Below are 27,543 nucleotides of genomic sequence, written 5' to 3'. Positions count from 1 at the left end.
TGTGACAGCTGTGAATTCTTTAAACAAGCATTACTTAATCTGGTGACACCACTGACGCACAAGGATTTCACAAGTGTTCTGAGAAAATTCAAGCAGTGGTGGATGACGCAAGGACAAAGGACATGTCACAGTTGCAGTCTATTTTAGTCTATCTCAATTAGTCTGTGGTTTAAGTTGGGCTATCAAAGGCATGCAACAGCTTACTGGTGGTTCAAAAGGCAAGAAATTCGACTAAAAACAATACTAGTAACACATTTTCTGAAGTAAATTGTGGTAAGCCTTACACAAAGAAGAGGCAAGTAGAGGCAAAACTGATTTAAGTGAAGAGCCATGCAGGTGCATTGCAAGGCCGGAACACAACGTGTTCAAGATGGGGTCACAGACGGAGTTGGTATTACAGTCGGAGATGGAGTTAGAGTGAGTGATTTGGAGAGGAGTCAATGCAGAAGAGTTTTGATGCCCATTCACCGAACCCCGGTGCAAGTTTGAATCTCTCCTAGTGCTGAGCTGATTTGCTGAGTTCGACTACGGCTTTGGGCTGGCACTACCTGGTGCTTGGACAATTTAAACACTGCTCCAGACAGACTGGAAAGCCCAAGTGTCAGAACCAGAAGTGAGGATCGGACTGATTCCACTCGCTCTCCCGTTATGTCCATTCCTCTCCCTCCATGGTGCCAAAGCTGTGAACTGTTCCTGCTCCTGTGCTTCATCTCGGTGAGTTTCATGGCGTTTCTCCCCGCTATCATGATAAATTGAGGTGAAGGCTTGGGCTTCTTGGGGGAGTGGATCTAAGGAATCAAACTGGTTCAGAATGCTGTCGCTTGCTTCTATTGTTTTTTTTCTCTTTCTCTGCACAGTGGTTTTGGTCCAATTTTTTAAATTGGGTTGTTTGGGTTTCTTGCTTTGTGGCCAGACAAATTTTAAGGAGTATAATTTATACATGCTTTGATAATGGATGTACTTGGAATTTTTGAAAATTTGAATTACTATAACAGACACATTATGATCTATATCATGCTGTGAAGCTTACCTGTGACACCTCTAGGTGATCATGTCACATGCTATGAGTGACGGAAGTAAACACCCCATGGTCTTTGCATCACGTTTCCTTACCGCTGCAGAGAAAAGTTAAGCAGATTGACAGAGAGGCCTTGGGTCTGCGTTGGGTGTAACGAGATTACGCTCATTACTGATCATTAACCACTGTTATCCATTTTCAATGCACAAAAGGGTGTTCCACTAATAGCAGCTGCATAAATGCCGAGATGAACTCTGTTTCTTGGAGGACACAATGACACGATTGAATTCAAGAGGACAATCAATCATGGAAATACAGATGGAGCATCTCAGAGAAAGGAGAAGAAAGGTGTCCAGAGCTCACAGAACTACTTCCTGTAGACCCAGAGTCGACTCCTACAACCAGCACACAGCAGGCCCCGAACCTGTAGTCCCAGAGTCGACTCCTACAACCAGCACATAGCAGGCCCCGAACCTGAGATAGTTCAAATCTCACCAACCAAGCAGAGTGATTCTCCTTCATCAGGAAAAACATAATCCCACAAGAGCCAGAAATCCTCCACAGCAATTTAAGTCTTTAGGCCTGAATGGGACAATTTAAAATTTATTATGCTCTGGTTGTCTGTCTAGTAGTTGTATTATGTAGTGTACTGTGTGTACAGTTGAGATGCATTCTATATCAAGTTGCAGTTTATAGCTAAACAGGGAGGAGTGTTGTATATTACTTCAGTAATATTTAAGTAATATTGCAATATATTGTTTGATTAATCATTCTTTGTTTAAATAATTAATTTTGAGTTATATGTAAAAGTACATAAATCATTACTTGCTTAAAGTAAAAACGAAGCTAAGGCACATTTATCCTGGTCTCCCCATGTTTTTCTTTCCATTATTTTCTGTGGTTACAAAATATAACATCTGTTATGGGATAATTATGCCTACATGCCATACTTGATAAATGCCTCAGACTGACACAATATGGTATGTAGTTAATTCCAGTCTTTTATAGTAAAACTAAGCTGACGAATTGGAGAGACGTTTTCTTGTACATCATTTATTGAAGCTGCCATTCATGACTGAAATAGAGAATAGAAAAATAAATTCTCATTTTTCTACATCCATTAAAAAACATAGCATTAAATAAATAAAGATATAATCATGTTCTGAGCTCAACATAATGATTCATTTATGTGATCTTTGACACTGAATAAGGGTGGAGATCTATCTTGCTAAATCAACACAACAGGTCTATGTTGTTCTAGGGTGGAGTAGGACAATAAATAGACATCATCACAAATAAAATAGAGGGCATTCCAGGAATGATCTGGACCATGGATAAGGTGTGACATCAGAGAACAACCAGGAAACAAATGGAATAGAGATACTTGGAGTTAATAAAGTTCACTAATGAGGACTTGGGTTCCAGAAAACTGAAGTAGAGTTGGGAGAAGTTAGAGATGGGAGAAGTGGAGTTGGGAGAAGTTAGAGATGGAAAGGCACACACTTGATAAGGGAGCAAATTCTTGGCTGCAAGTTTATTAAGAAGGAAATATTATGTAAAATGTCATTACACCTCACGAAGCCCCAGGGGAAAATGGTTGAAATTAGGGTAATTGAAATAGGTGCTGCAATACAATAGAGAGAAAAATTATACTATTCTATCAATGGGTACCAGCCTCCGTACTATCCAGGACATATTCAACGAGTGGTGCCTTAGGAAGATGGCGTCCATCTTTAAGGATCTCTACCACCCCGGACAGACCCTCTGCACACTGCTACCATACAGAAGCCTGAAGCACACACTCAGCGATTCAGGGACCCCTCTGCTATCCAGTTTCTAAATGGACATTGAACCCATGAACATTACCTCACTACTTTTTTGTTTCTGTTATTTTGCACCACTTATTTTAACTCAAATACTTAATAAGCATATCTGTACTTAATGCAAATCAGGTTTTTTCTCTCTATATTTATTTATCACGTATTGCATTGTACTGCAGCTGTAAAATTACCAAATTTCATGAGATATGCCAGTGATATTAAATTTAATTCTGATTCTGATGTAGAAACACGTTTAGGTTACTGCTAGCCTTGAAAAGAGAAAGACAATTAAGCCTAGAATTTGTTAAGCATCAGTTTTGTTATGTGCTAGCAATAATTTTTCAAGTGAAGTTGGAAAATGATTACGAGCTCAAAATAAAATTGGAAAATTGAACTGTCACTTCTGTACTATTCATATACAAGTGTCTCATACTGTTTCACTGTCAGACACACACTCAATAATGTTACTGATTGCATACCACTGAATGAAATAAGTGCTTGAACAGACACAGTACATCAAGGAGCACATTCTCTGGGCTCTGGGTTTTGGCGATGTGTTGGCTGTCAGGTTCCCAGAAGATGGTCTCCTGGATTACAGTGGATGCAACAGTGAAGCCAAGAGATGATCCTGGACATGTTACAGGAATCTCAGAGAAGGACAATGTAGTTGAGAAATATAAAAAAGATAAATCACTCAGTACAAAAGTGGTGCATCTTGATGGTCACGGAATTAAAGGCGGAAATTGCAAAGCAATAGACAGGCCTACCTTGGAAAAAAGTCTGCGACCATCCACCTTACATATGCCATTCACGATTTTATAAGCCTATTATTTCTTCGGCAGTTTGAACGGGACACGACTGCGCGAGCATGTGGAGCTCGGCCAGTGAGAACAGTGGGAAGAGTTTAAAAGGAAGGCAGATTTTACAGAGTGGGTGTTGGAGTAGTGGGAGACAGAGTAGGAAGGCTTTGGCTCAACGGGGCTTCGGCAATAAGAGGTCGAGGCCAGGTAGGTTATCTGTTTAAAATAAACACAGACAGTATGTGTGTGAGATTGGTTTTCTGTGCTCGATGTCAGATGTGGGAAGTCCTAGAGACTTCCGGTCTCCCAGACGACCACATCTGCACCAGGTGCGTCGAGCTACAGCTCCTAAGGGACCACGTTAGGGAACTGGAGATGCAGCTCGATGACCTTCGTCTGGTCAGAGAGAGTGAAGAGGTGATAGAGAGGAGCTATAGGCAGATAGTCACTGCGGGACCACAGGAGACAGAGAAGTGGGTAACAGTCAGGAGAGGGAAGGGTAAGAAGCAGGTACTAGAGAGGACCCCAGTGGCTGTCCCCATTAACAATAAGTATTCCTGCTTGAGTACTGTTGGGGGAGATGGCCTACCTGGGGGAAGCAACAATGGTCGCGCCTCTCGCACAGAGTCTAGCCCTGTGGCTCAGAAGGGTAGGGAAAGGAAGAAGATGGCAGCAGTGATAAGGGACTCTGTAGTTAGGGGGTCAGATAGGCGATTCTGTGGATGCAGGAAAGAAACGCGGATGGTAGTTTGCCTCCCAGGTGCGTGGGTTCGGGATGCTTCTGATCGCATCCACGATGTCTTGAAGTGGGAAGAACAACCAGAGGTCGTGGGACATATTGGTACTAACAACATAGGTAGGAAAAGGGAGGAGGTCCTAAAAAAGACTACAGGGAGTTAGGAAAGAAGTTGAGAAGCAGAAGCTCAAAGGTAGTAATCTTGGGATACTGCCTTTGCCACGTGACAGTGAGTATAGGAATAGAATAAGGTGGAGGATAAATGCGTGGCTGAGGAATTGGAGTAGGGAGCAGGGATTCAGATTTCTGGGACCTCTTCTGGGGCAGGTGTGACCTGTAGAAAAAGGACGGGTTGCACTTGAATCCAAGGGGGACCAATATCCTGGCGGGAAGATTTGCTAAGGCTATTGGGGAGAGTTTAAACTAGAATTGCTGGGGGTGGGAACCGAACTGAAGTGATGGAGGAAAGGGAGGTTGGCTCACAAATAGAGAAAGTTTGGAGGCGGTGAGAAAGGGAGGATAGGCAGGTGATAGAGAAGGGACGTGCTCAGTCCGATGGTTTAAGATGTGTCTACTTTAATGCGAGGAGTACCATGAATAAAGCGGATGAGCTTAGAGCGTTGATCAGCACTTGGTGCTACGATGTTGTGGCCATTACAGAAACTTGGATGGTGCAGGGGCAGGAATGGCTACTTCAAGTGCCAGGCTGTAGATGTTTCAGAAAGGATAGGGAGGGAGGCAAAAACGGTGGGGGCGTGGCACTGTTGATCGAGATAATGTCACAGCTGCAGAAAAGGAGGAAGTCATGGAGGGGTTGTCTACGGAGTCTCTGTGGGTGGAAGTTAGGAATAGGAAGGGGTCAATAACTCTACTGGGAATTTTTTATAGACCACCCAATAGTAACAGGGACATAGAGGAGCAAATAAGGAGACAGATTCTGGAAAGGAGTAATAATAACAGGGTTGTTGTGGTGGGAGATTTTAATTTCCCTTATATTGATTGGCATCTCTCTAGAGTGAGGGGTTTAGATGGGATAGAGTTTGTTAGGTGTGGTCAGGAAGGTTTCTTGACACAGTATGTAGATAAGCCTACAAGAGGAAAGGCTGTACTTGATCTGGTATTGGGAAATGAACCTGGTCAGGTATCGGGTCTCTTAGTGGGAGAGCATTTTGGAGATAGTGATCACAATTCTATCTCTTTTAGCATATTATTGGAGAGGGATAGGAAGTTAGAGAAATGTTTAATTGGAGTAAGGGGAACTATGAGGCTATCAGACAGGAACATGGAAGCATAAATTGGAAATAGATGTTCTCAGGGAAACGTACGGAAGAAACATAGCAAATGTTCAGGGGATATTTGCGTGGGGTTCCGAGTAGGTACGTTCCAATGAGACATGGAAAAGATGGTAGGGTACAAGATCCGTGGTGCACAAAGGTTGTTGTAAGACTAGTCAAGAAGAAAAGAAGAGCTTATGAAAAGGTTCAAAAAACTAGGTAATGATATGAATCTAGAAGATTATCAGGCTTGCAGGAAGGAGTTTAAGAATAAAATTAGGAGAGCCAGAAGGGGCCATGAGAAGGCCTTGGCAGACAAGATTAAGGAAAAACCCAAGGCATTCTACTATATGTGAAGAGCAAGAGGATAAGACGTCAGAGAATAGGACCAATCGAGTGTGATAATGGAAAAGTGGGCATGAAACTAGAAGAAATAGCTGAGGTAATGAATACTTTGCTTCAATATTCACTACGGAAAAGAATCTTGGCGATTGAAGGGATGACTTGCAGTGGACTGAAAAGCTTGAGAATGTGGATATTAAGAAAGAGGATTTGCTGGAGCTTTTGGAAAGTGTCAAGTTGGATAAGTCACCGGGACTGGAAAGGATATACCCCAGGCTACTGTGGGAAGTGACAGAGGAGATTGCTGAGCCTCTGGCAATGATCTTTGCATCATCAATGAGGATGGGAGAGGTTCCGGAGGATTGGAGAGTTGCGGATGTTGTTCCCTTATTCAAGAAAGGGAGTAGAGATATCCCAGGAAATTATAGGCCAATGAGTCTTACTTTGGTGGTGTCTGAAAAGAGGATGCTGTCCAAGTTGCATGCCATCTTGGACAATATCTCCCATCCACTACATAATGTACTGGCTGGGCACAGGAGTACATTCAGCCAGAGACTCATTCCACCGAGATGCAACACAGAGCATCATAGGAAGTCATTCCTGCCTGTGGCCATCAAACTTTGTAACTCCTCCCTTGGAGGATCAGACACCCTGAGCCAATAGGCTAGTCCTGGACTTATTTCCTGGCATAATTTACATATTACTATTTAACTATTTATGGTTTTATTACTATTTAATTATTTATGGTGCAACTGTAACGAAAACCAATTTCCCCGGGGATCAATAAAGTATTACTATGACTACTACTATATCCCAGGAAATTATAGGCCGGTGAGTCTCACTTCGGTGGTTGGTAAGCTGACGGAGAAGATCCTGAGAGGCAGGATTTATGAACATTTGGAGAGGCACGATATGGTTAGAAATAGTCAGTATTGTCTTGTCAAAGGCAGGTCGTGCCTTCCGAGCCTGAATGAATTTTTTAAGGACATGACTAAGCACATTGATGAAGGTAGAGCTGTAGATGTAGTGTATATGGATTTTAGCAAGTCATTTGATAAGGTATCCCATGCAAGGCTTATTGAGAAAGTAAGGAGGCATGGGATCCAAGGGGACACTGCTTTGTGGATCCAGAACTGGCTTGCCCACAGAAGGCAAAGATTGGTTGTAGATGGGTCATATTCTGCATGGAGTTCGGTGACCAGTGGTGTGCCTCAGGGATCTGTTCTGGGACCCTTACGCTTCGTGATTTTTATAAATGACCTGGATGAGGAAGTGGAGGGATGGGTTAGTAAATTTGCTGATGACACAAAGGTTGGGTGTGTTGTGGATAGTGTGGAGGGCTGTCAGAGATTACAGCGGGACATTGATAGGATGCAAATCTGGGCTGAGAAGTGGCAGATGGAGTTCAACCCAGGTAAGTGTGAGTTGGTTCATTTTGGTAGGTCAAATATGATGGCAGAATATGGTATTAATGGTAAGACTCTTGGCAGTGTGGAGAATAAGATGGATCTTGTGGTCCGAGTCCACAGGACACTCAAAGCTGCTGCACAGGTTGACTCTGTGGTTAAGAAGGCATATGGTGTATTGGCCTTCATCAATCGTGGGATTGAGTTTAAGAGCCAAGAAGTAATGTTACAGCTATATAGGACCCTGGTCAGATCCCACTTGGAATACTGTGCTCAATTCTGGTTGCTTCACTATAGGAAGGATGTGGAAACCATAGAAAGGGTGCAGAGGAAATCTGCAAGGATGTTGCCTGGATTGGGGAGCATGCCTTATGAGAGTAGGTTGAGTGAACTCAGCCTTTTCTCCTTGGAGCGATAGAGGATGAGAGGTGACCTGATAGAATTGTACAAGATGATGAGAGGTATTGATCGTGTGAATAGCCAGAGGCTTCTTCCCAGGGCTGGAATGGCTAGCACAAGAAGGCATAGTTTTAAGGTGCTTGGAAGTAGGTACAGAGGAGATGTCAGGGGTAAGTTTTTTACGCAGAGAGTGGTGAGCGCGTGGAATGAGCTGCCGGCGGCGGTGGTGGAGGTGGAAACGATAGGATCTTTTGAGAGACTCCTGGATGGGTACATGGAGGTTAGAAAAATAGAGGGCTATGGGTAAAGCCTAGGTAGTTCTAAGGTAAGGACATGTTCGGCACAGCTTTGTGGGCTGAAGGGCCTGCATTGTGCTGTATGTTTTCTATGTTTCTATATGAGGTCACCCTACAGGTTCCTATGCTTCAGCCTATCCAGTCTCTCCATATAACTCAAGGCCTCCAGATCAAGCAATATTCTTGTGAATATTTTCTGCACCTTCTCCAGCTCAATCCTGTACTGTGATGACAAGAACTGCACACAATACTCCAGGTACAGTCTAATTTACATTATGTACAACTGTAACATGACGTACCAACTTGTACTAATTTCTAGTACCAACAAAAGCAAGTGTGCCATGCACCTTCTTTTTCATTACCCTGTCTGCCTTTTTTGTCACTTTCATAGAGCTATATATTGTACCTCTAAGTCTTTCTGTTCAACAACATCTCCCTTCCCCCAGAATATTCCAATTGCAGTTGTAGTTGTAATATAGAAAATACTGAGGTCAATTTGTGCACAGCAGGTTCCAAAAGGCAGAACTGTGATAACATCCTGATAATGTGCTTTCGAAGTTAGTCATGGAGTCATCGACTAACTGGTCTCCGCCCCTGTCTGTGCAAACCTTCTTGCCCATTTATGCTTATCTCATTTGCCTGCCCTAGCTCAATGTTCTTCTGTATCTTGCCAGCTCCAATGACTGTCTAAATATCTCTTAAACATTGAGATTGTATGTGATCCAATTGTCCCCTCTGGCAGCAAAATCCATATAGAAACATAGAAACATAGAAAATAGGTGCAGGAGTAGGCCATTCGGCCCTTCAAGCCTGCACTGCCATTCAGTATGATCATGGCTGATCATCCAACTCAGAACCCTGTACCAGCCTTCCCTCCATACCCACTGATCCCTTTAGCCACAAGGGCTATATCTAACTCCCTCTTAAATATAGCCAATGAACTGGCCTCAACTGTTTCCTGTGGCAGAGAATTCCACAGATTCACCACTCTCTGTGTGAAAAAGTTTTTCCTCATCTCGGTCCTAAAAGGCTTCCCCTTTATCCTCAAACTGTGACCCCTCGTTCTGGACTTCCCCAACATCGGGAACAATCTTCCTGCATCTAGCCTGTCCAATCCCTTTAGGATTTTATACATTTCAATAAGATCCCCCCTCAATCTTCTAAATTCCAACAAGTATAAGCCTGGTCGATCCAGTCTTTCATGATATGGAATTCCTGCCACCCCAGGAATCAATCTGGTGAACCTTCTTTGTACTCCCTCTATGACAAGGATGTCTTTCCTCAGATTAGGGGACCAAAACTGCACACCATACTCCAGGTGTGGTCTCACCAAGGCCTTGTACAACTGCAGTAGTACCTCCCTGCTCCTGTACTCGAATCCTCTTGCTATGAATGCCAGCATACCATTTGCCTTTTTCACCTGCTGTACCTGCATGCCCACTTTCAATGACAATGATTTTTTGTGTGAAAACCTTCCCCTTGAATAACCTTTAAAATTGCTATGTTGAACCCACTTGTTTTTGATATTTTACTATGGGAAAATATTCTGACTCCAGCCAGTTTATTCCTCGTATCTGAAAGAACTGCTCACCTTACAAATATGTTTGAATGACAAAATAAGCAACTGAAGTCAGTTTAACCTCAGGGTTGGGGGGAAACTTTTATAAAGTTCAAGTTCAGAAGTAGTACTTGGTTGGAAAAGTACTTATCGATTAGGAAAGATTTCATGGGTTTCACCAGGGCAGATTTTATTAATCTAATTTGATGGGGCTTTTTGATGAGGGAGTTGGTCTTGACATCAATACTGAAGCCCAGGAAATAAAACTAGCAGTAGTAATAAGGTTAGGAAATTGTCTGAGTGAGAGGAAAGAATACTAGTGAAAGATTTCTTGTCGGACTGTGAGGAGATGTCTATTGATGCTCTCAGTCATCAGCGATAGGACCTCTGCTTTCCTTAACATACTCTCAGTGGCCACTTTATTAGCTACCTCCAGTGTCTAATAAGGTGGCCACTGGGTGTATATTCATGACCTTCTGCTGCTGGAGCCCTTACACTTCAAAGTTCAATGTGTTGTGCATTCAGAGATGCACTCCTGCACACCACTCATATACAGATTGGTTATTTGAGTTACTGTCAGCTTAAACCAGTCTGACCTCTCTCATTAACAAGGCATTTTCACCTGCAGAACTGCTGCTCGTTGGCATTTTGTTTTTGTTTATTGCCCCATTATCTGTAAACTCTAGACACTGTTGCACGGGAAAGTTCCCGGAGGTCAGCTGATTCTGAGATATTCCAGGCACTAACAGTTAATTCCACAGTTAAAGTCAATTAGGTCACATGTTTGCCTCATTCTGATGTTTGGTCTGAACAACAACCTAATCTCTTGACCATGTTTGTACTGTATGCTCTTATCCACTGAGTTCTTGACACATGATCTGCTGATTAGGTATTTGCATTAACAAACAGGTATACAGAGTGCCTAATAATGTGGTCACTGAGTGTATGTCAATTACTTGGGCTTAAATATGTAGTTTATATTACAATAGAAAACTTAGGTGCTCTATGAACAATCAGCAGGATGGTGATAGGTATCAAGAAAACATCAAAAAGATATAGATCAACTGATGAAATAAGCAGGTATATAGATGAGATTCAACTAAAATAATTAGTGATTTTAGCCTTCATAGAACATAGAACAGAAATTTACAGCACATTACAGGCCCTTCGGCCCACAATGTTGTGCTGACCATGTAACCTACTCTAGAAACTGCCTAGAATTTCCCTAGTGCATAACCCTCTATTTTTCTAAGTTCCATGTACCTATCTAAGATGCTCTTCAAAGACCCTCACAACACGCTGGAGGAACTCAGCAGGTCGGGCGGCATCCGTGGAAACGATGAGTCGACATTTCAGGCCAGAACCCTTCGTCAGGACTGTAGAGGGAAGGGGCAGAGGCCCTATAAAGAAGGTGGGGGGAGGGTGGGAAGGAGAAGGCTGGTAGGTTCCAGGTGAAAAACCAGTAAGGGGAAAGATAATGGGGTGGGGGAGGGGAGGCAGGGAGGTGATAGGCAGGAAAGGTGAAGAAGGAATAGGGGAAAACACAATGGGTAGTAGAAGGAGGCGGAACCATGAGGGAGGTGATAGGCAGCTGGGGGAGGGGGCAGAGTGACATAGGGATAGGGAGAGGGAGGGGGAGGGAATTACCGCAAGTTGGAGAATTCTATGTTCATACCAAGGGTGGGCGGGAGACTACCAAGACGGTATATGAGGTGTTGCTCCTCCAACCTGAGTTTAGCCTCATCATGGCAGTAGAGGAGGCCATGTATGGACATATCTGAATGGGAGTGGGAAGCAGAGTTGAAGTGGGTGGCTACTGGGAGACCCTGTCTGTTTTGGCGGATGGAGCGGAGGTGCTCGATGAAGCGGTCCCCCAATCTGTGTCGGGTTTCAGTGATGTAGAGGAGGCCGCACCGGGAGCACCGGATGCGATAGATGACCCCAACAGACTCATAAGTGAAGTGTTGCCTCTTCAAAGACCCTTTTGTATCCACACCCACCACTGACACTGGCAGTGCATTCCACGCACTCACCACTCTCTGTGTGAAAAACCTACCTCTGACATTCCCTCCGTACCTATTTCCAAACACCTTAAAACTATGCCTCCTTGTGTTAGCCATTTCAGCCCAGAGTAAAAGCATCTGGCTATCCACACGATCAATGCCCCTCATCAACTTATACACCTCTATCAGGTCACCTCACATCTTCCATCGCTCCAAGAAGAAAAGGCCAAGTTCACTCAACCTATTCTCATAAGATACGCCCTCTAATCCAGGCAACATCTTTGTAAATCTCCTCTGCACTCTCTCTATAGTTTCCACATCCTTCCTGTAGCGAGGTGACCAGAACTGAACACAGTACTCCAAGTGGGGTCTTATATAGCTGTAACTTTACCTCACGGCTCTTGAGCTCAATCCCATGGCTGATGAATGCCAACACACCATACATTTTCTTAACAACACTGTCAAGCTATGCAGCAACTTTGAGCGTCCTATGCACACAGACCTCAAGATTTCTCAGATCCTCTATGCTGCCAAGAGTCTTATTGTTATTATATTCTGTCTTCAAATTTGACCTATCAAAATGAATCACTTCATACTTATCTGGGTTGAACTCCATCTGCCACTTCTCAGTCCAGTTTTGCGTCCTATCGATGTCCTGCTGTAACCTCTGACAACCCTCCAGACTATCCACAACACCCCCAACCTTTGTGTCATCAGCAAACTTACTAACCCACCCTTCTACTTCTTCACCCAGGTCATGTGTAAAAAATAACAAAGAGGAGGGTTCCCAGAACAGATCCCTGCGGAACATCACTGGTCACCAACCTCCATGCAGAATACTAACCTCCACAACCACCTTTGCCTTCTGTGGGCAAACCAATTCTGGATCCACAGAGCAAGGTCTCCTTGGATCCCATGCCTCCTTACTCTCTGAAGGAGCCTTGCATGGGGAACCTTATCAAATGCCTTGCTGAAATCCATATACACTACATCCACTGCTCTACCTTCATCAATGTGTTTTGTTACATCCTCAAAGAATTCAATCATGCTCGTAAGGCACGACCTGCCCTTGACAAACCCATGCTGACTATCCCTAATCAGATTACGTCTCTCCAAATGCTCATAAATCCTGCCTCTCAGGATCTTCTCCAACAACTTGCCCACCACTGAAGTCAGACTCACTGGTCTACAATTTCCTGAGTTATCTCTACTCCCTTTATTGAACAAGGGAACAATATTTGCAGCCCTCCAATCCTCCGGTTCCAGAATCTGCTTCCCTATCTGCTCCTTGATATCCCTGTTACTATTGGGGGTCTATAAAAACACCCAGTAGAGTTATTGCCCCCTTCCTGTTTCTGCCTTCCACCCACACTGACTCAGTAGACCATCCCTCCATGATTTCCTCCTTTCCTGCAGTCGTGACACTACCCCAATTAACAATGCCATGCCCCCACCTCTTTTGCCTCCCTCTCTGTCCTTTTTGAAACATCTAAGGCCTGGCACACTCAGCAGCCATTCCTGCTCTTGAGACATCGAAGTCTCTGTAATGGCCACAATGTCATAGTTCCACGTAATGATCCATGCTCCAGGTTTATTCGCCTTGTTCAGTAGAAGGAACAAATATAGAGACACAACTTTTACAGTGGTGCAGACAAGGAATTCTGGAGCTATATGTGCATAAGTCATTGAATGTGGGAAGACAGATTTCTAAATCATTTGGGATTCTAGTATAGCAAGTGAGACCAAGAATATGTGATGAACCTTTGGTTTGTCCATAACTGAAGAGTTACTGTATGTTCTGGTCAGAATATCATATTTTAGAAAACATTTAAAACTACTGTGGAAGAAATTCTTTAGAATCATTCCATTGATGAGTATCTCTCGTTACTAAGTAGACTAGAGGAAATTGTAAAATAAAAGTTGGTTTATTGTTATCACATGCACTAGGGTAAAGTAAAAAAAAAATGCCTTGTGTACTGTCCATACAGATCAATTCATTACAATAGTGTAGCTGAGATAGTAATACAGGTTAAAACAATAACAGAGTGCAGAATAAAGTGTTAGAGGTGTTGTATTGCTTCCAGGTAGACAGTAAAGTGCAAGGTCAAAATGAGGTGGATTGTCAGACCAAGAGTCCATCTTATTATACAAGGGAACCATTCAGTAGCATTATAATACTGGGATAGAAGTTGTCTTTGAGGCTGCAGGTATGTCCTTTCAGACTTTTGTATCTTCTGCTCCATGGGAGGGGGGTGGGGAGAAGAGAGAATTCCCAGGGTAGGTAGAATCTTTGATGATACTGGTTGCTTTACTGAGGCAGGGAATAGCGCAACCAGAGTCCACGAAGAAGGGAGTAGTTCCTGTGACAAGCTCTGGAGTTTCTTGCTGTTATGGGCAGTGCAGTTGCCGTTCCAAACCATCATGCCTCTGGATAGGATGCCCTCAATGGTGCTGAGATAAAAAAAAATTACGAGGGTCAAAGAGGACATGTCAAATTTCTTTAGCCCCCTGAGGAAGTTGAGGCATCAACATGGTTGCATGAGGACAAGATATTGATGACGTTAATTCCTAAGAAACTGAAACATTCAACCCTCTGGACTTCAGTTCCATTGATGTAAAATAGGACTGAGAGCACTGTCCCTCTTCCTGAAGTCAATGACCAGCTCATATGTTTTGCTGATATTGAGGGGAAGATTGAAACCACTTTATTAGACCCTCTATCTCTATCATGATACCTTGTCTTTATCCCTATCTCTTCCTGGATTCTGACTCAACATTAAGTGAGATATGGCCCACTATGATGGTATCATTTGTAAACTTGTAAATAGTGTTAGAACAGAATCCAGCCATGCAGTTGTGAGTGTACAGGAGTAGAGGAAGGGGCTGAGGACCTTTGTGAGTTGAGAATAAATGTGGAGGAGATGTTGCTGCCTGTTCCTTACTGAATGCCATCAAATGGTCTGCAAGTTGAGGATTCTGTTGCAAAGGGAGGTGTTGAGTCCCAGGTCAAGGAGTTTGGATCTGGATCATGACTCCAGTTAAAGGGAATCAAGGGATAAGGATATAGCAGAGCTAAATAGTTCTGAGGTGCAAGATCAGCCATGATCTTGAGTCTCAAGGAGGCAAATGGTCTACTCGTTCTCCTATTTATTGTGTCATCACTAGTGCTGATGGTTTTAGGTACTTTCAAACTTTTAGTTTTTGTAGGGAAAGGGCAGGGGAAAGGGTAGTGTTAAGCAAGAGGAAGGCCATGATTGGCAGACTGTGGAGGCAGGAAAGTGGATTCTTAAATAAAAGTTTAACATTAAATTAAGATCAAGCTAATTGATATAATCTTAGTTATTGGGAAAGCAGTCTGTGATCAGGAATTTGCAAAGGAAGATGCTGAGTCCTGGGTTTAGCAGAGTACGAAGATGAGTTAGCTTGGAATTACAGTATTGAAGGTGGACTGTAGTCATAGAACACTACACTACACAATCAGGCTCTTCAGCCCATCCAGTCTGTGCTGAACTATTAATCCATGGACCTGCAAAACCCTCCGTACATCACCCATTCATATGCGTACCCATATTTCTCTTAAAAGCTGAAATCGACCTACATCCAGCACTCCCACTGGCAAACCATTCTACACTCTCCCCATCCTCTATGTGAAGAAGTTCCCTCTAATGTTTCCCTTAAACATTGCACCTTTCACCCTTAACCCATGACCTCTAGCTCTAGTCTCACCCAACCTCAGTGGAAAAAGCTTGCATGCATTTACCCTATCTATACTCTTCATAATTTTGTTTACTGTACCTGTGTTAAATCTCCCTTCATTTTCCTACACACTAGGGAATAAATTACCAGCCAATTCAAGTTTTTCCTATACCTCAAAGCCTGGCAATATCTTTGTAAATTTTCTCTGCCTTTCAAACCTATTGATATATTTCCTGTAGGTAGCTGACCAGCACTGCACACAACACGCCAAATTAGGCCTCACCAACATCTTGTACAACTTCAACATAACATCGCTACTCCTGCAGTCAGTACTTTGATTTATCAAAGTCAATGCACCAAAAGCTTTCTTTATGGCCTTATCTGACAGTGACACCACTTTCAAGGATTATGGATCTGTACTTTTAGATCCTTCTGTTCTACTGCACCCTCAGTGCCATACCTCTCACCGTGTAAGCCCTACTCTGGTTTGTTGTCCCAATGTGCAGCACTTCAAACTTGTCTGCATGAAATTCCATCTGCCACTTTTCAGCTGATGTTTCCAGCTGGTCTAGATACTGCTGCAAGCTTTGATAGCCTTCTCCGCTGTCCGCTATGCCCCTGCTCTTGGTGTCATCTGCAAACTTGCTTACCCACTTTACCACATTACCATCTAGATCATTGATATAAATGACAAACAGCAATGGAGCCATCACCGATCCCTGTGGCACACCATTACCACCACTTCCTGGTTTCTCCAGTGAAACAAATGTCTAATCCAATTTACTACATCATCCTGCATGCCAAGTGACTGAACTTCTTTGACCAACCTCTCATGTGGGACCTTGTGAAAGGCCTTGCTAAAATCCATGTAGACTACATCCACTGCCTTGCCTTCATCAAATTTCCTGGCAACTTTCTCGAAAGAAAAATATAGGATTGTTTAGACATGTCTTACTTTGCACAAAATCAAGAAGACTATCCCTGATCAGTCCCTGTCAATCTAAACACACGTACATCCAGTCCCTTAGAATACCTGACAAAAGCTTCACCACTACTATTCCTGGGGCCTTTCTTAAGAATAAAACCACATTGGCTCTCCTCCAACCCTCTGGCGCCTCAAATGTGGCTAATGACATTTTCAAAATCTCTGCTACGGTCCCTGCAATTTCTTCCACAAGGTTCAAGGGAACAGCTTGCCAGGTCCTGGGGATTTATCCACCCTAATTTGCCTCAAGACAGAAAACATCCCTACCGATGACACCATAGCCATAGCACTACACAGCATCCTCACTCACCTGGAGAAGAGGGATGTGTACATTAGAATAATGTTCCTGGATTACAGTTCAGCATTCAACTCCATAATTCCCTCTAGACTTCTCAAGATGCCCAGAGACCTCAGCCTGCACCCCACCTAGTACAAGTGGAACCCAGACTTCCCATCGGTTTTCCGACAGGATGGGTTCCCTCACCTCTGCCCCTCTGACTCTCAACACAGGTGCCCCCCAGGTTGTGTCCTGAGCCACTCCTCTAGTCCCTTTGCACCCATGATGATGCTGCCACACACAGCTCCAAACTACTGATCAAATTCACAGATGTCACAACATTGATCGGCCTTATTTCTAACGGTGACAAGACAGCCTACAGAGGAGAGTTCAACACCTTAACACAGTGGTGCCAAGATAATAGCCTCTCCCTCAATGTCCAAAAAAGCAAAAGACCTGATTGTGGATTACAGGAGGGATGGAGACGGGTTCCACCCGAGCAACATCAATGGGTCTGCATTTGAGAGGGTGAGTAGTTTGAAGTTTCTCAGTATACACATCACCGAAGATTTCACCTGGACTGTACACACTGGTGTTGTGGCAAAAAAAAGCACAACAGTGTCTATTCCACCTCAGGTAACTGAAGAAATTCAGCATGAGCCTCCAAATCCTCAAGACCTTCTACAGGGGGCACCACTGAGAGCATACTGACTGGCTGTATCACTGCATAATATGGGAACTGCACCAACCTTAATCGCTGGGCACTGCAGAAAGTGGTACGGACAGCCCAGTGCATCTATGGACATGAACCTCCCTCCATTGCAGACATTTACAGCAGCAGGTGCATAAAGAAGGCCTGGAAGATCATCAGGGACACAAGTCACCCCAACCATAAACTATTTCAGCTGCTTCCATCTGGCAAACTGTATCGCAGCATAAAAGCCATGACTAACAGGCTATGGGATGGCTTTTTTCTACAAGCCATTAGACTTATAAATTCACCTGTCTGTACATTGTGGCGGAGTTATAATGCAAAGAATTTCACTCCCTCACAAAATAATCTGCAGATGCTGGGGTCAAAGCAGCACTCACAACACACTGGAGGAACTCAGCAGGTCGGGCAGCATCTGTGGAAAAGATCGGTCGATGTTTCAGGTTGAAGGGTTCCGGCCCGAAACGTCGACCGATCTTTTCCACGGATGCTGCCTGACCTGCTGAGTTCCTCCAGCATGTTGTGAGTGTCACTCCCTCACATTGTGGTATGGATGTAAGATTTAAATAATTTCAATTCAGTTCAATTCAATGTCCTCCTGTATACAGTCCATGACCATGCTGCTTTAACTGACTTCCATACACTCTATGTCCATCACCCACATAAATACAGATACAAAAAAAATCCAGTTAAGATCTCCTCCATCGCTTTTGGCTCCAGGCATAGATGACCACTCTAATCTTCAAGAGAACCAATTTTGTCCTTTTGTTCTCAATATATCTGTCGAAGCCCCTGGGATTCTCCTTCACCTAGTATACTAGAGCAACCCCATGCCTTCTTTAAGCCCTGCTGGTTTCTTTCTTAAGTGTCCTCTTGCAATTCTTATAATCCTCAAGCGCCTCATTTGTTCCTTCCTGCCAATACCAGCGAGGCACCTCATTTTTCTTCCTAACCAAGGCCTCAATATCTCTTGAAAACCAAGGTTCGCTGCACATCTTATCCTTGCCTTTTATTCTGACAGGAACATAGAAACTGTATACTCTCCAAATTTCACTTCAACGCCTCCCACTTACCAAGCATACCTTTGCCCAAAAGCAAACAACTTGACAGATCTTTTCTGATACAATTAAAATTGGCCTTTCTCCAATTTAGAATCTCAGCCCGAGGACCAGACCTATTCTTTTCCAGAATTATCTTGAAATCCATACTCAATATGAAGTAGTCTGACATAATGTTGGTCACTGACACTATATGGGTCAGTTACCTTCCCCGGATTAATTTTCTGGAAAACTATTTTTTTTGGCTATTATGGTTATTGTATTAGAATCTGTCAAAGTGAGTGGTGACAATCCCTTCTGTTCAAAATATGTATAAACGATGTCCATTTAGAACAGAAGTGCGGAGTAATTACTTTAGTCAGAGGGTGGTAAATCTGTGGAATTTGTTGCCACAAGCGACTGTGGAGGCCAAGTCATTGGGTGAATTTAAGGCAGGGATAGATAGGTTCTTGATTAGCCAGGGCATCAAAGGGTATGGGGAGAAGGCAGGGGAGTGGGGATGATTGGACGACTGGATGAATTGGATCAGCCCATGATTGAATGGTGGAGCATACTTGATGGGCTGAACGGCCCACTTCTGCTCCTATATCTTACGGTCATATGGTCCAAAATGTGTTATGTTCATAAGGCATTTGTCAGCAACTTTACTGTAACCCACTATTGCATTTGTTCTCAAAATAGGAAAGGTTAAAGAAGGATCTGATAGAGGCATTTAAAATCATTAAGGATCTGAACAGAAAAGGTGAAGTTAAGAAACAAGTACTCGAAGCTGTGGAATGAAAATGACTGGTAAAATAATTAAATTTTACTGTACATGATCCTTTTTTTAAGATGCAGGTGGTTAGAGTCCAGATATTGTGATTAAGTGAGCTAGATTCAGACATGATGCTCTAAAAGAAAACAGCTACATACTTGAAACAAAAGTAAAATTCAGGCCTTTGGCAAGGGGGAAGTTCTTCTTTGACTTAACCCAAGTGCACAGTGTTACATGATCAAAAACAATAGGCGGTTATGTTAAATTTATTTATGTATATTTCTATATGTATAGAGTACTGGGGATCCAGAGATTTGCAAAGATAAAAAAGCAGCACATGAGAATGTGATGAGAGGGCAATGTTGGACCGAAAGAACTAGAATCAGTTGACAGGAATGGAGGTGACCATTTTGTGAACTGCTTGATGAACTGATTCTTGCTCCAGGATAACTTAACCGGAGCAATTGAACATGGACTCAAGGAGTTTCTGCTAATGATCTGCTAAACTTAGGACCATTCTCAGATAAAAATCTAGTCATTGTGTTAAATGGCAGGTTTGCAGAAGAAATCCTGTCATCTGGGCCCGGTGTTTGGATGACTTGTTTGAATCCACCAGAGTTCACGAGAGCAAAAGAGGAAATCTAAGGCATGAATTTGAAGGCAATTGACATGAAAAACAAAACTGCCGGTAGCCCTGGGCTACATCCAGTGAGAACTGACACAAGTCAGTCAGTTGACATTGAGCCAACAGAATGGAAACATCAGAGATTGATTTGATAAGGGAAGGAATAAGCAAGAATGATTTTGGGAGCACAAGCAATGATAACTCTTCGGATACCAACCATCGCAGATGTGCAGGACCCCACGTAGACTTCTTCCCGGGTATTATCTTTCCTATTCTTCAACCATTTTGGAGGATCAGGGAAACTTAGAAGGTGTGTACATAGCTATTCAGTTGTGAAAATTCATGTGTTTGTGAACCAAACCAATAAAGGAACTAGTCATTAAATACAGATTCTCTCTGTACCTAATTGATTATTATTATTATAGGGCAATCCTCGTAACAGCAACCTTAAAGGTATTTACAAGTATTCCAACCATGCTCCAGACCTCCAATTCATGCAGTTCCCAGACACACACATTCTTTTAAATTTATTTATATTGAGATTCGCCCATTACCATCAAGGTCATCATTTATTGTGCATCTCTGTTTTCCCTGGGAAGGTGATAGAGAGCTGCACTCTCGAGCCATTGTGGCCCTTCACAATTTAACACAATAAGGCCATAAGATATGGGAGCAGAATTAGGCCATTTGACCAACCAAGTCTGCTCCGCCATTTCATCATGACTGATCCACTTTTCCTCAGCCCCAATCTCCTGCTTTCTCCCTGCATCCCTTCATGCCCTGACCAGTCAAGAATCTATCAACCTCTGCCTTAAATATACGTAAATGCTTGACCTCTACAGCCACCCGTGGCAACAAATTCCACTGATTCACCAGTCTCTGGCTAAAGAATGCCTCCTCATCTCCAATCTAAAAGGACACCCCGCTATTCTGAGGCAGTGTCCTCTGGTCCTAGACTCTCCCACCATAGGAAACAGCCTCTTCACATTCACTCTATCAAGGCCTTTCCACATTTGATAGGTTTCAATTAGGTCACCCCTCATTCTTCTGAATTCTAGTAAATACTGGCCTAGAGCCATCAAACACTTTTCATATGACAAACCCTTCAAACCTGCAATCATTTTCATGAACCTCTCTTGAACCCTCTCCAGTTTTAGCACATTCTTTCTATAATAAGGGGCCCAAACTACTCATAATACTTTAAGTGCTTAGGAGGGATAACAGTGTCTAACGGCGACTCTTTTGCTTGCATCTTCGGAAACAGCTATTTCCACTTTTAATATCTTTATTTTTCCCTTTCAGGGTTCTTTTAAAGACTCTGACCTGGAGTCACACGCAGGCTTCGGTTCTTTGCAGGAATGGGACCCGTTCTCGGGGTTCCACAACTGGCTGTTATTCGACATGCCAAGGGTTTGGCCTGAGAGACTCGATGGTGTTTGGAAGCCTAAAATCTTGGGGCTCTGGAGATGGGCGGATCAAGGGTCAGTGTCACAGCAGGAGGCTCGCGTTTCATCGAGGAGGCCGGAAAATCTTTCGCTGTGGGCCCGAAGACCCGAGGTCTTTGCGATCTTTGGACACAGAGCTTGAAAGAAGCAATGAAACAGACTTCTAACATCGTAAACCAACGGGTTGTTGTTATGTCTCCTGCTTGCTGTGAAAATGGGGGACACCTCCCTCTCCCCTGCCAGGGAGAGAGAGAACCTGTGATTTGTTGAATGTCGGATGAAATGCGAAGACTTTGGGGTAACTTTGGTCTGTGTCTTTGCTATTGCGTAGCACATGCTTGGGCTGGGTGATGGTACTGATGCGCTTTGTTTTTGCTGGTGGGGGGAAGGGTTGCTTGCTGCCGCTTTCTCGCGGGAAGGGAGAACTGGGGGGGGTACTTTGGGGTTCTCACATTTAACTGTCGTTCATTCTTTTGGGTACTTCTCTATTTCTGTGGATGTTTGCGAAGAAAAAGCATTTCAGGATGTATATTGTATACATCTCTCTGACATTAAATTCGACCTTTGAACCTTTGAAGTGAGGCCTCACTAGTGCTTTATAAAGCCTCAACATTACATCCTTGCTTTTATATTCTAGTCCTCTTGAAATGAATGCTAACATCACATTTGCATTCCTAACCATAGCCTCAACCTGCAAATTAACCCTTAGGGAAATTAACCCTGTACATGGACTCTCAAGTCCCTTTGTGCCTCTGATTTTTGAATTTTCTCTCCACTTGGGAAATAGTCAACCCTTTCATTTCTTCTACCGAAGTGCATAACCATACACTTCCTGATATTGTTTTCCATCTGCAACTTCTTTTCCCATCTCTTAACCTGTCCAAGTCCTTCTGTTGTATCTCTACTTCCAAAAAACTACCTGCCCCTCCACCTATCTTCGTATAATCTGCAAATTTTGCAACAAAACCATCAATTCCATCATCCGAGTCATTAACATATAATGTGAAAAGAAGCAGTCTCAACACTGGCCCCTGTGGAAGACCAATAGTCACCGGCAGCCAACTAGAATAAGCTCTCTTTATTCCCACTCTTTGCCTCCTGCCGGTCAGCCAATTTTCTATCCATACTAGTATCTTTCCTGTAATACCATGGGCTCTTAACTTGTTAATGACTTGGATGATGGAATTGATGGCTTTGTTTGGTGCCCCATGTGTGGCACCTTGTCAAAGGTCTAATAATAAACCAAGTGCTTGTTATTTCTTCAAAGAATCCCAACAGATTTGTCAGGCAAGATTTTCCCTTGAGGAAATCATGCTGATTACGGCATATTTTATCATGTGTCTCCAAGTATCCTGAAATTACATCCCTAACAATAAATTCCAACATCTTCCCAACGTTGAGGTCAAACTAACTGGCCTTTAATTTCCTTTCTTCTGCCTCTCTCCCTTCTTGAAGAGTGGAGTGTGTGATGAGAATACACATAAATTAAGATGTTTGCTGGCCTGGGCTAGCATCAGTGGCATCAGCAGTTGGTCTGCCACCTGTCCTCGGGGGAAGGAGAGATAAGGAACAATGAAGCAGCATCTGGAGATGTGTAATGAAGGGACGGGAGAGAGAGCTGTCTAGAGCGGCTCCCCCTTTGAACCCTGCACTGTTTGAAGTGATGGACAGGCGATCTGGAGATGTGTAATGAAGGGACGGGAGAGAGAGCTGTCTGGAGTGGCTCCCCCTTTGAACCCTGAACTGTTTGAAGTGATGGACAGGTGATACCCCAGCAGGGGGATAAAAAGGGACAGGTTCGCTAAGGCAGGACACACACGACACCCACAGGTAACGAGACCCTGGAAGCGGTGCGCCTCTCACGAGTCGGTGGGAAGTACTAGACCACAAACGCACAGGGTAGAAAGATACGATCAGCGGGAACCCGGTGTGTGTCCACCCTCGCTTGGGTGCTGGGTTCACTGCAGAGGATCGACCGCATCTGGAGGAGGGGTCACAGTCGGTGACCTCAGGTGACATCACAAAGGACCCGCCCGAAAGCTGCTTATGAGCAATATCGCAGGTCTGTGAGTGGAAGCCGTTCTGAATGATCAGTCCTTCTCGTTCTCTCTCTCCCTCCCCCCACGTTGTCCATTGCCATGGCAACGATTACTGCGAACTGAACTAAATCGAACTGGACTTTTGTGTCACTTTGAAATTGGTCATTTACCCCTAGACAACGATAGAGCTTGATTGATGCTGTTATCTTAATTCTGTGCACATGTGTGTTTATCATTGCTGAACTGTTGCATTTATTATCCTTTCGATTACTGTGTTGCTTGTTTCTTTAATAAAACTTTCTTAGTTCTAGTAATCCAGACTCCAACTGAGTGATCCATTTCTGTTGGTTTGGCAACCCAGTTACAGGGTACGTAACATAAGTGGGGTGCTCGTCCGGGATTTTGAACGCTAAATTTGGGACGGAGTAAATTGATTGGGTTAAAATTCCCGAAAGAAAGAAAAGATAAACAGCAGAAATGGAGGCTGAGGAATTTATAAAGGCACCGACCTTGGAGGCATTAGAGGATGCCAGGAAATCGGAATTGGTAGCTGTGGCCAAATGGTTGAACCTTGCTAAGGTGAAGTCGACAATGAGGAGAGAGGAGATACACAGAGCTATCGTAGAGCACTATGTATCTAAAGGTGTGTTTCCCCAAGGCGAGCTGGGGGTGGTGTCTATTGAAAAACCTGCTGGAGACGCGGTACAGGTGCAGCTCGAAAAACTGAGACTCGAGCACGAGTTCCGGGTGCGACGGTTGGAGAGAGAAGAGAAAGAGAGGGACAGACAGTTGGAGAGAGAGGAGAAACAGAGGGAAAGGGAATTCGAATTGGAGAAGTTAAGGTTAAGGGCAGAGCAGGGGCTCGTGCCGAACCATGGTGGAGGGTTCCGGGCGACCCAGGAGGTTAGGCTGGTTCCCCCATTTGACGATACCGACGTGGATCGGTACTTTCTCCACTTCGAAAAAGTGGCTATAAGTCAGGACTGGCCGAGGGATAAGTGGGTTGTTTTACTTCAGAGTGTACTGAAAGGGAAAGCCCAAGAAGCTTACTCTGCTTTGTCTGCAGAAGATGCCCAGAGGTATGAGGTGGTGAAAGAGGCCAGCCTCAGGATCTATGAGTTGGTCCCGGAGGCATACCGGCAGAGGTTCCGGAATGCGAGGAAGCAGTGGGACCGCACGTACTTAGAGTTTGCCCGTGAGATGCAGACATATTGTGAGCGTTGGTGTGCCTCGAAAGGGGTAGAGGGGGATTATGACAGACTGCTACAGCTGATCCTGATTGAGCAGTTTAAAGGTTGTGTCCCTGAGGGTATGAGACCCTATCTCTATGAGAAAGAGGCAGCCACGTTAGCCGCAACTGCTAAGTTAGCGGATGAGTATGCGTTGACGCATAAAATGAAGTTTGCCCCGAGTAAAGGCTACCAGAAGGGTAGTCAGGACGGCGGGGAGAGTCCGCCGGAAAAGTCAGAAAGTAAGCCAGGGACTAGTGAGAAGGATAAGGTAGACCAGGAGCAGTCTGGTAGGAAGTCTCCTGGGGTCATCTGTTATAATTGCGGGAAAGTCGGACACTTTGCGTCCAGGTGCTTTGCCCCAAGGAAGGAGATGGGGAAAGGGAAAACGGGGGTTCTGAATGGCTGTATCGAGCTGTTAAGCGAACCGTTAGGGAAGGACAGGTCTGCCAAAGTTCAGGAAGGGCGCGAGAAGTTTATCTCGGCCGGATTGGTGTCAGTGAAGGAGGGGTTAAAACCAGTTCCAGTGCGGATCTGGAGAGACATGGGAGCGTGTCAGTCACTAATACTGAAGAGTGTATTAGAGTTTAGCTCAGAGACCCAGACTGGGGAAGTAGAGGTCAAAGGTGTTGGGGAAGGGACAGAGTCAGTCCCTTTGCACCAGATACACTTACAAAGCAACCTGGTCTCTGGACTAGTCAGGATTGGGGTGAGGTCCGAATTACCGATGAAAGGCGTGGAAGTCTTGCTCGGTAATGACGTCGCCGGGGGAATCGTGTTCCTAGTCGTGAGATTGACAGGTCAGCCTGCCAGCATTGAGGCCCCGCCCATGGACTCACAGGTTCATCATGGGGCTGCGGTAGTAAATTTAGCTGAGATGTTTCTGCCAACCTTGTACGAGAAGAGGGTAGAAAATGAAAAGAAGGAGTGTAGTGAGACAAGAGGTAGTGAGGGAGCTGGGACAGACGTAGCAGTAGCCAGGAAAGAATTTGTGCAGACGTGGGAGCGAGACGAGGGGCTGATGGTTTTGGCAGAGACAGCTCTCTCTGACACAGGCTTGACAAGGGAACTAGTAGGCTATTGTATGGAGGAGGAAGTGCTAAGGAAAAAAGGGAAATCAAGTACAGTACCCGCAGATGAGGAGTGGGGGCTGGTGCAAAAGAGTTATGGGGATGAGGTTTTTAACATGGCCCACGAGGTACCCCCCGGTGGACATTTTGCGGTGCTGGAGGAAACAGTTGGTGGAATCATGAAAGAGGTTTACCGGCTGCCCAGGGGGAAGGATGTTATTGATCATGACCGACGCGAACTGAGACGGTCACAGGCTTTTGATATGCTAACAAACCTAGTCGGTGTTAGCGTGGAAATCAATGAAGCTAGGGGCCCCCTGATAAGAGAAAAAAAACATTTTGAAAAGATTAGTATGGGATCGATCAGATGGGAGAAGGCTATTGTTTTGGCCAGGTCTACTGATAAGGTCTCTCCCTTAATCCCCGAACAAAGCGGCTCTTTAGAAGAAGTAATTAAACGACTCCCACCCGTGTGTTTGATTGTCCCGAGGCGATGCAAAGAACTGGGACGTTGGGTGATGTCTGTTTTAATAGGCCGGCCTAGTAAACAACATCCATATATAATGAGTAATTCAGTGACTAAAGGACTGACGAACACAGAGGTGTGTATTGGCAATTTAATACGGCTGTCTGAAGCCAGCTTGATAGTGAACCTTGAAAAAAATGAATTCGGCCACACGAGGGTCACTTACCTGGGAATTGTGGTGACACGGGCAGCTGGCAGCGATGCAAGCTACAGTGCAGGCTATCGCTGACCTCCCAACCCCAACAGACAACAGGGCTCTCAGAAGGCTCTTGGAGATGGTGGGGTACTGTAGGAAGTTTTGCAATAACTCTGCGGTCACTACCACTCCCCCTCCTACTAAGCCCTTGCGAGAGAAAACTGAGTCGGAATGGGACGACCCTTGTTATTGGGGTCCGGGACGAAACCAAATGAGAGGTTACATTGATCGCAATTCATCAGTGTTTTTGGCCACTATGAAGTTTGCTGAGTTGGAGCCTGGTCTAAGGGATTATTAATAACACATATAAAAGGAACAGAAAATGTGATGACTGTCTGTCAAGGTGTTGACAATTTCAAACTTGCTGTGTTAGCCAAATAGCTGATGAAGGTGTATATTTGTGTATGTATCAAATAATGTATTCATGTTTGTAATTTCTACCTCCCGGTAAAAATCCTTAAAGGGGGGAAGTGTGATGAGAATACACATAAATTAAGATGTTTGCTGGCCTGGGCTAGCATCAGTGGCATCAGCAGTTGGTCTGCCACCTGTCCTCGGGAGAAGGAGAGATAAGGAACAATGAAGCAGCATCTGGAGATGTGTAATGAAGGGACGGGAGAGAGAGCTGTCTAGAGCGGCTCCCCCTTTGAACCCTGAACTGTTTGAAGTGATGGACAGGCGATCTGGAGATGTGTAATGAAGGGACGGGAGAGAGAGCTGTCTGGAGCGGCTCCCCCTTTGAACCCTGAACTGTTTGAAGTGATGGACAGGTGATATCCCAGCAGGGGGATAAAAAGGGACAGGTTCGCTAAGGCAGGACACACGACACCTGAGGTAACGAGACCCTGGAAGCGGTGCGCCCCTCACGAGTCGGTGGGAAGTACTGGACCATAAACGCACAGGGTGGAAAGGTACGATCAGCGGGAACCCGGTGTGTGTCCACTCTCGCTTGGGTGCCGGGTTCACTGCAGAGGATCGACCACATCTGGAGGAGGGGTCACAGTCGGTGACCTCAGGTGACATCACAAAGGACCCGCCCGAAAGCTGCTTGTGAGCAATATCGCCGGTCTGTGAGTGGAAGCCGTTTCTGAATGATCAGTCGTTCTCGTTCTCTCTCTCCCTCCCCCCACGTTGTCCATCGCCATGGCAACGATTACTACGAACTGAACTAAATCGAACTGGACTTTTGTGTCACTTTGAAATTGGTCATTTACCCCTAGACAACGATAGAGCTTGATTGATGCTGTTATCTTAATTCTGTGCACATGTGTGTTTATCA

General features: G+C 44.4%; 1 protein-coding gene across 3 annotated transcripts; it reads left to right on the top strand.

Annotated features, from left to right (window-relative positions):
* Positions 1-87: 87 nt before the first annotated feature.
* LOC134345629 (uncharacterized) lies at positions 88-27,543 on the top strand. Of its 3 annotated transcripts, none has more exons than XR_010017737.1 (2): positions 88-714; positions 1,231-3,289. XR_010017737.1 is itself a non-coding variant. In XM_063046605.1 (2 exons), the coding sequence occupies exon 2, from the start codon at positions 23,721-23,723 to the stop codon at positions 26,295-26,297; it is 2,577 nt and encodes an 858-aa protein (XP_062902675.1). In that variant the 5' UTR covers positions 88-714; positions 21,062-23,720; the 3' UTR covers positions 26,298-27,543. The 3 variants fall into 3 exon arrangements, 1 of the variants encoding a protein (XP_062902675.1); XR_010017738.1 differs by having other exon boundaries at positions 1,046-3,289; XM_063046605.1 differs by lacking the exon at positions 1,231-3,289 and adding an exon at positions 21,062-27,543.

Source organism: Mobula hypostoma, chromosome 4 (assembly GCF_963921235.1).
Source record: "Mobula hypostoma chromosome 4, sMobHyp1.1, whole genome shotgun sequence".
Lineage (NCBI taxonomy): Eukaryota > Metazoa > Chordata > Chondrichthyes > Myliobatiformes > Myliobatidae > Mobula > Mobula hypostoma.
The sequence above is the reverse complement of the archived record's forward strand: the minus strand, read 5'-3'. Positions and strand labels throughout refer to the sequence as shown.

Bases quoted from the DNA above. Each gene is read 5' to 3' on its own strand.
- LOC134345629 (XM_063046605.1), top strand. From the start codon at position 23,721: ATGGAGGCTGAGGAATTTATAAAGGCACCGACCTTGGAGGCATTAGAG.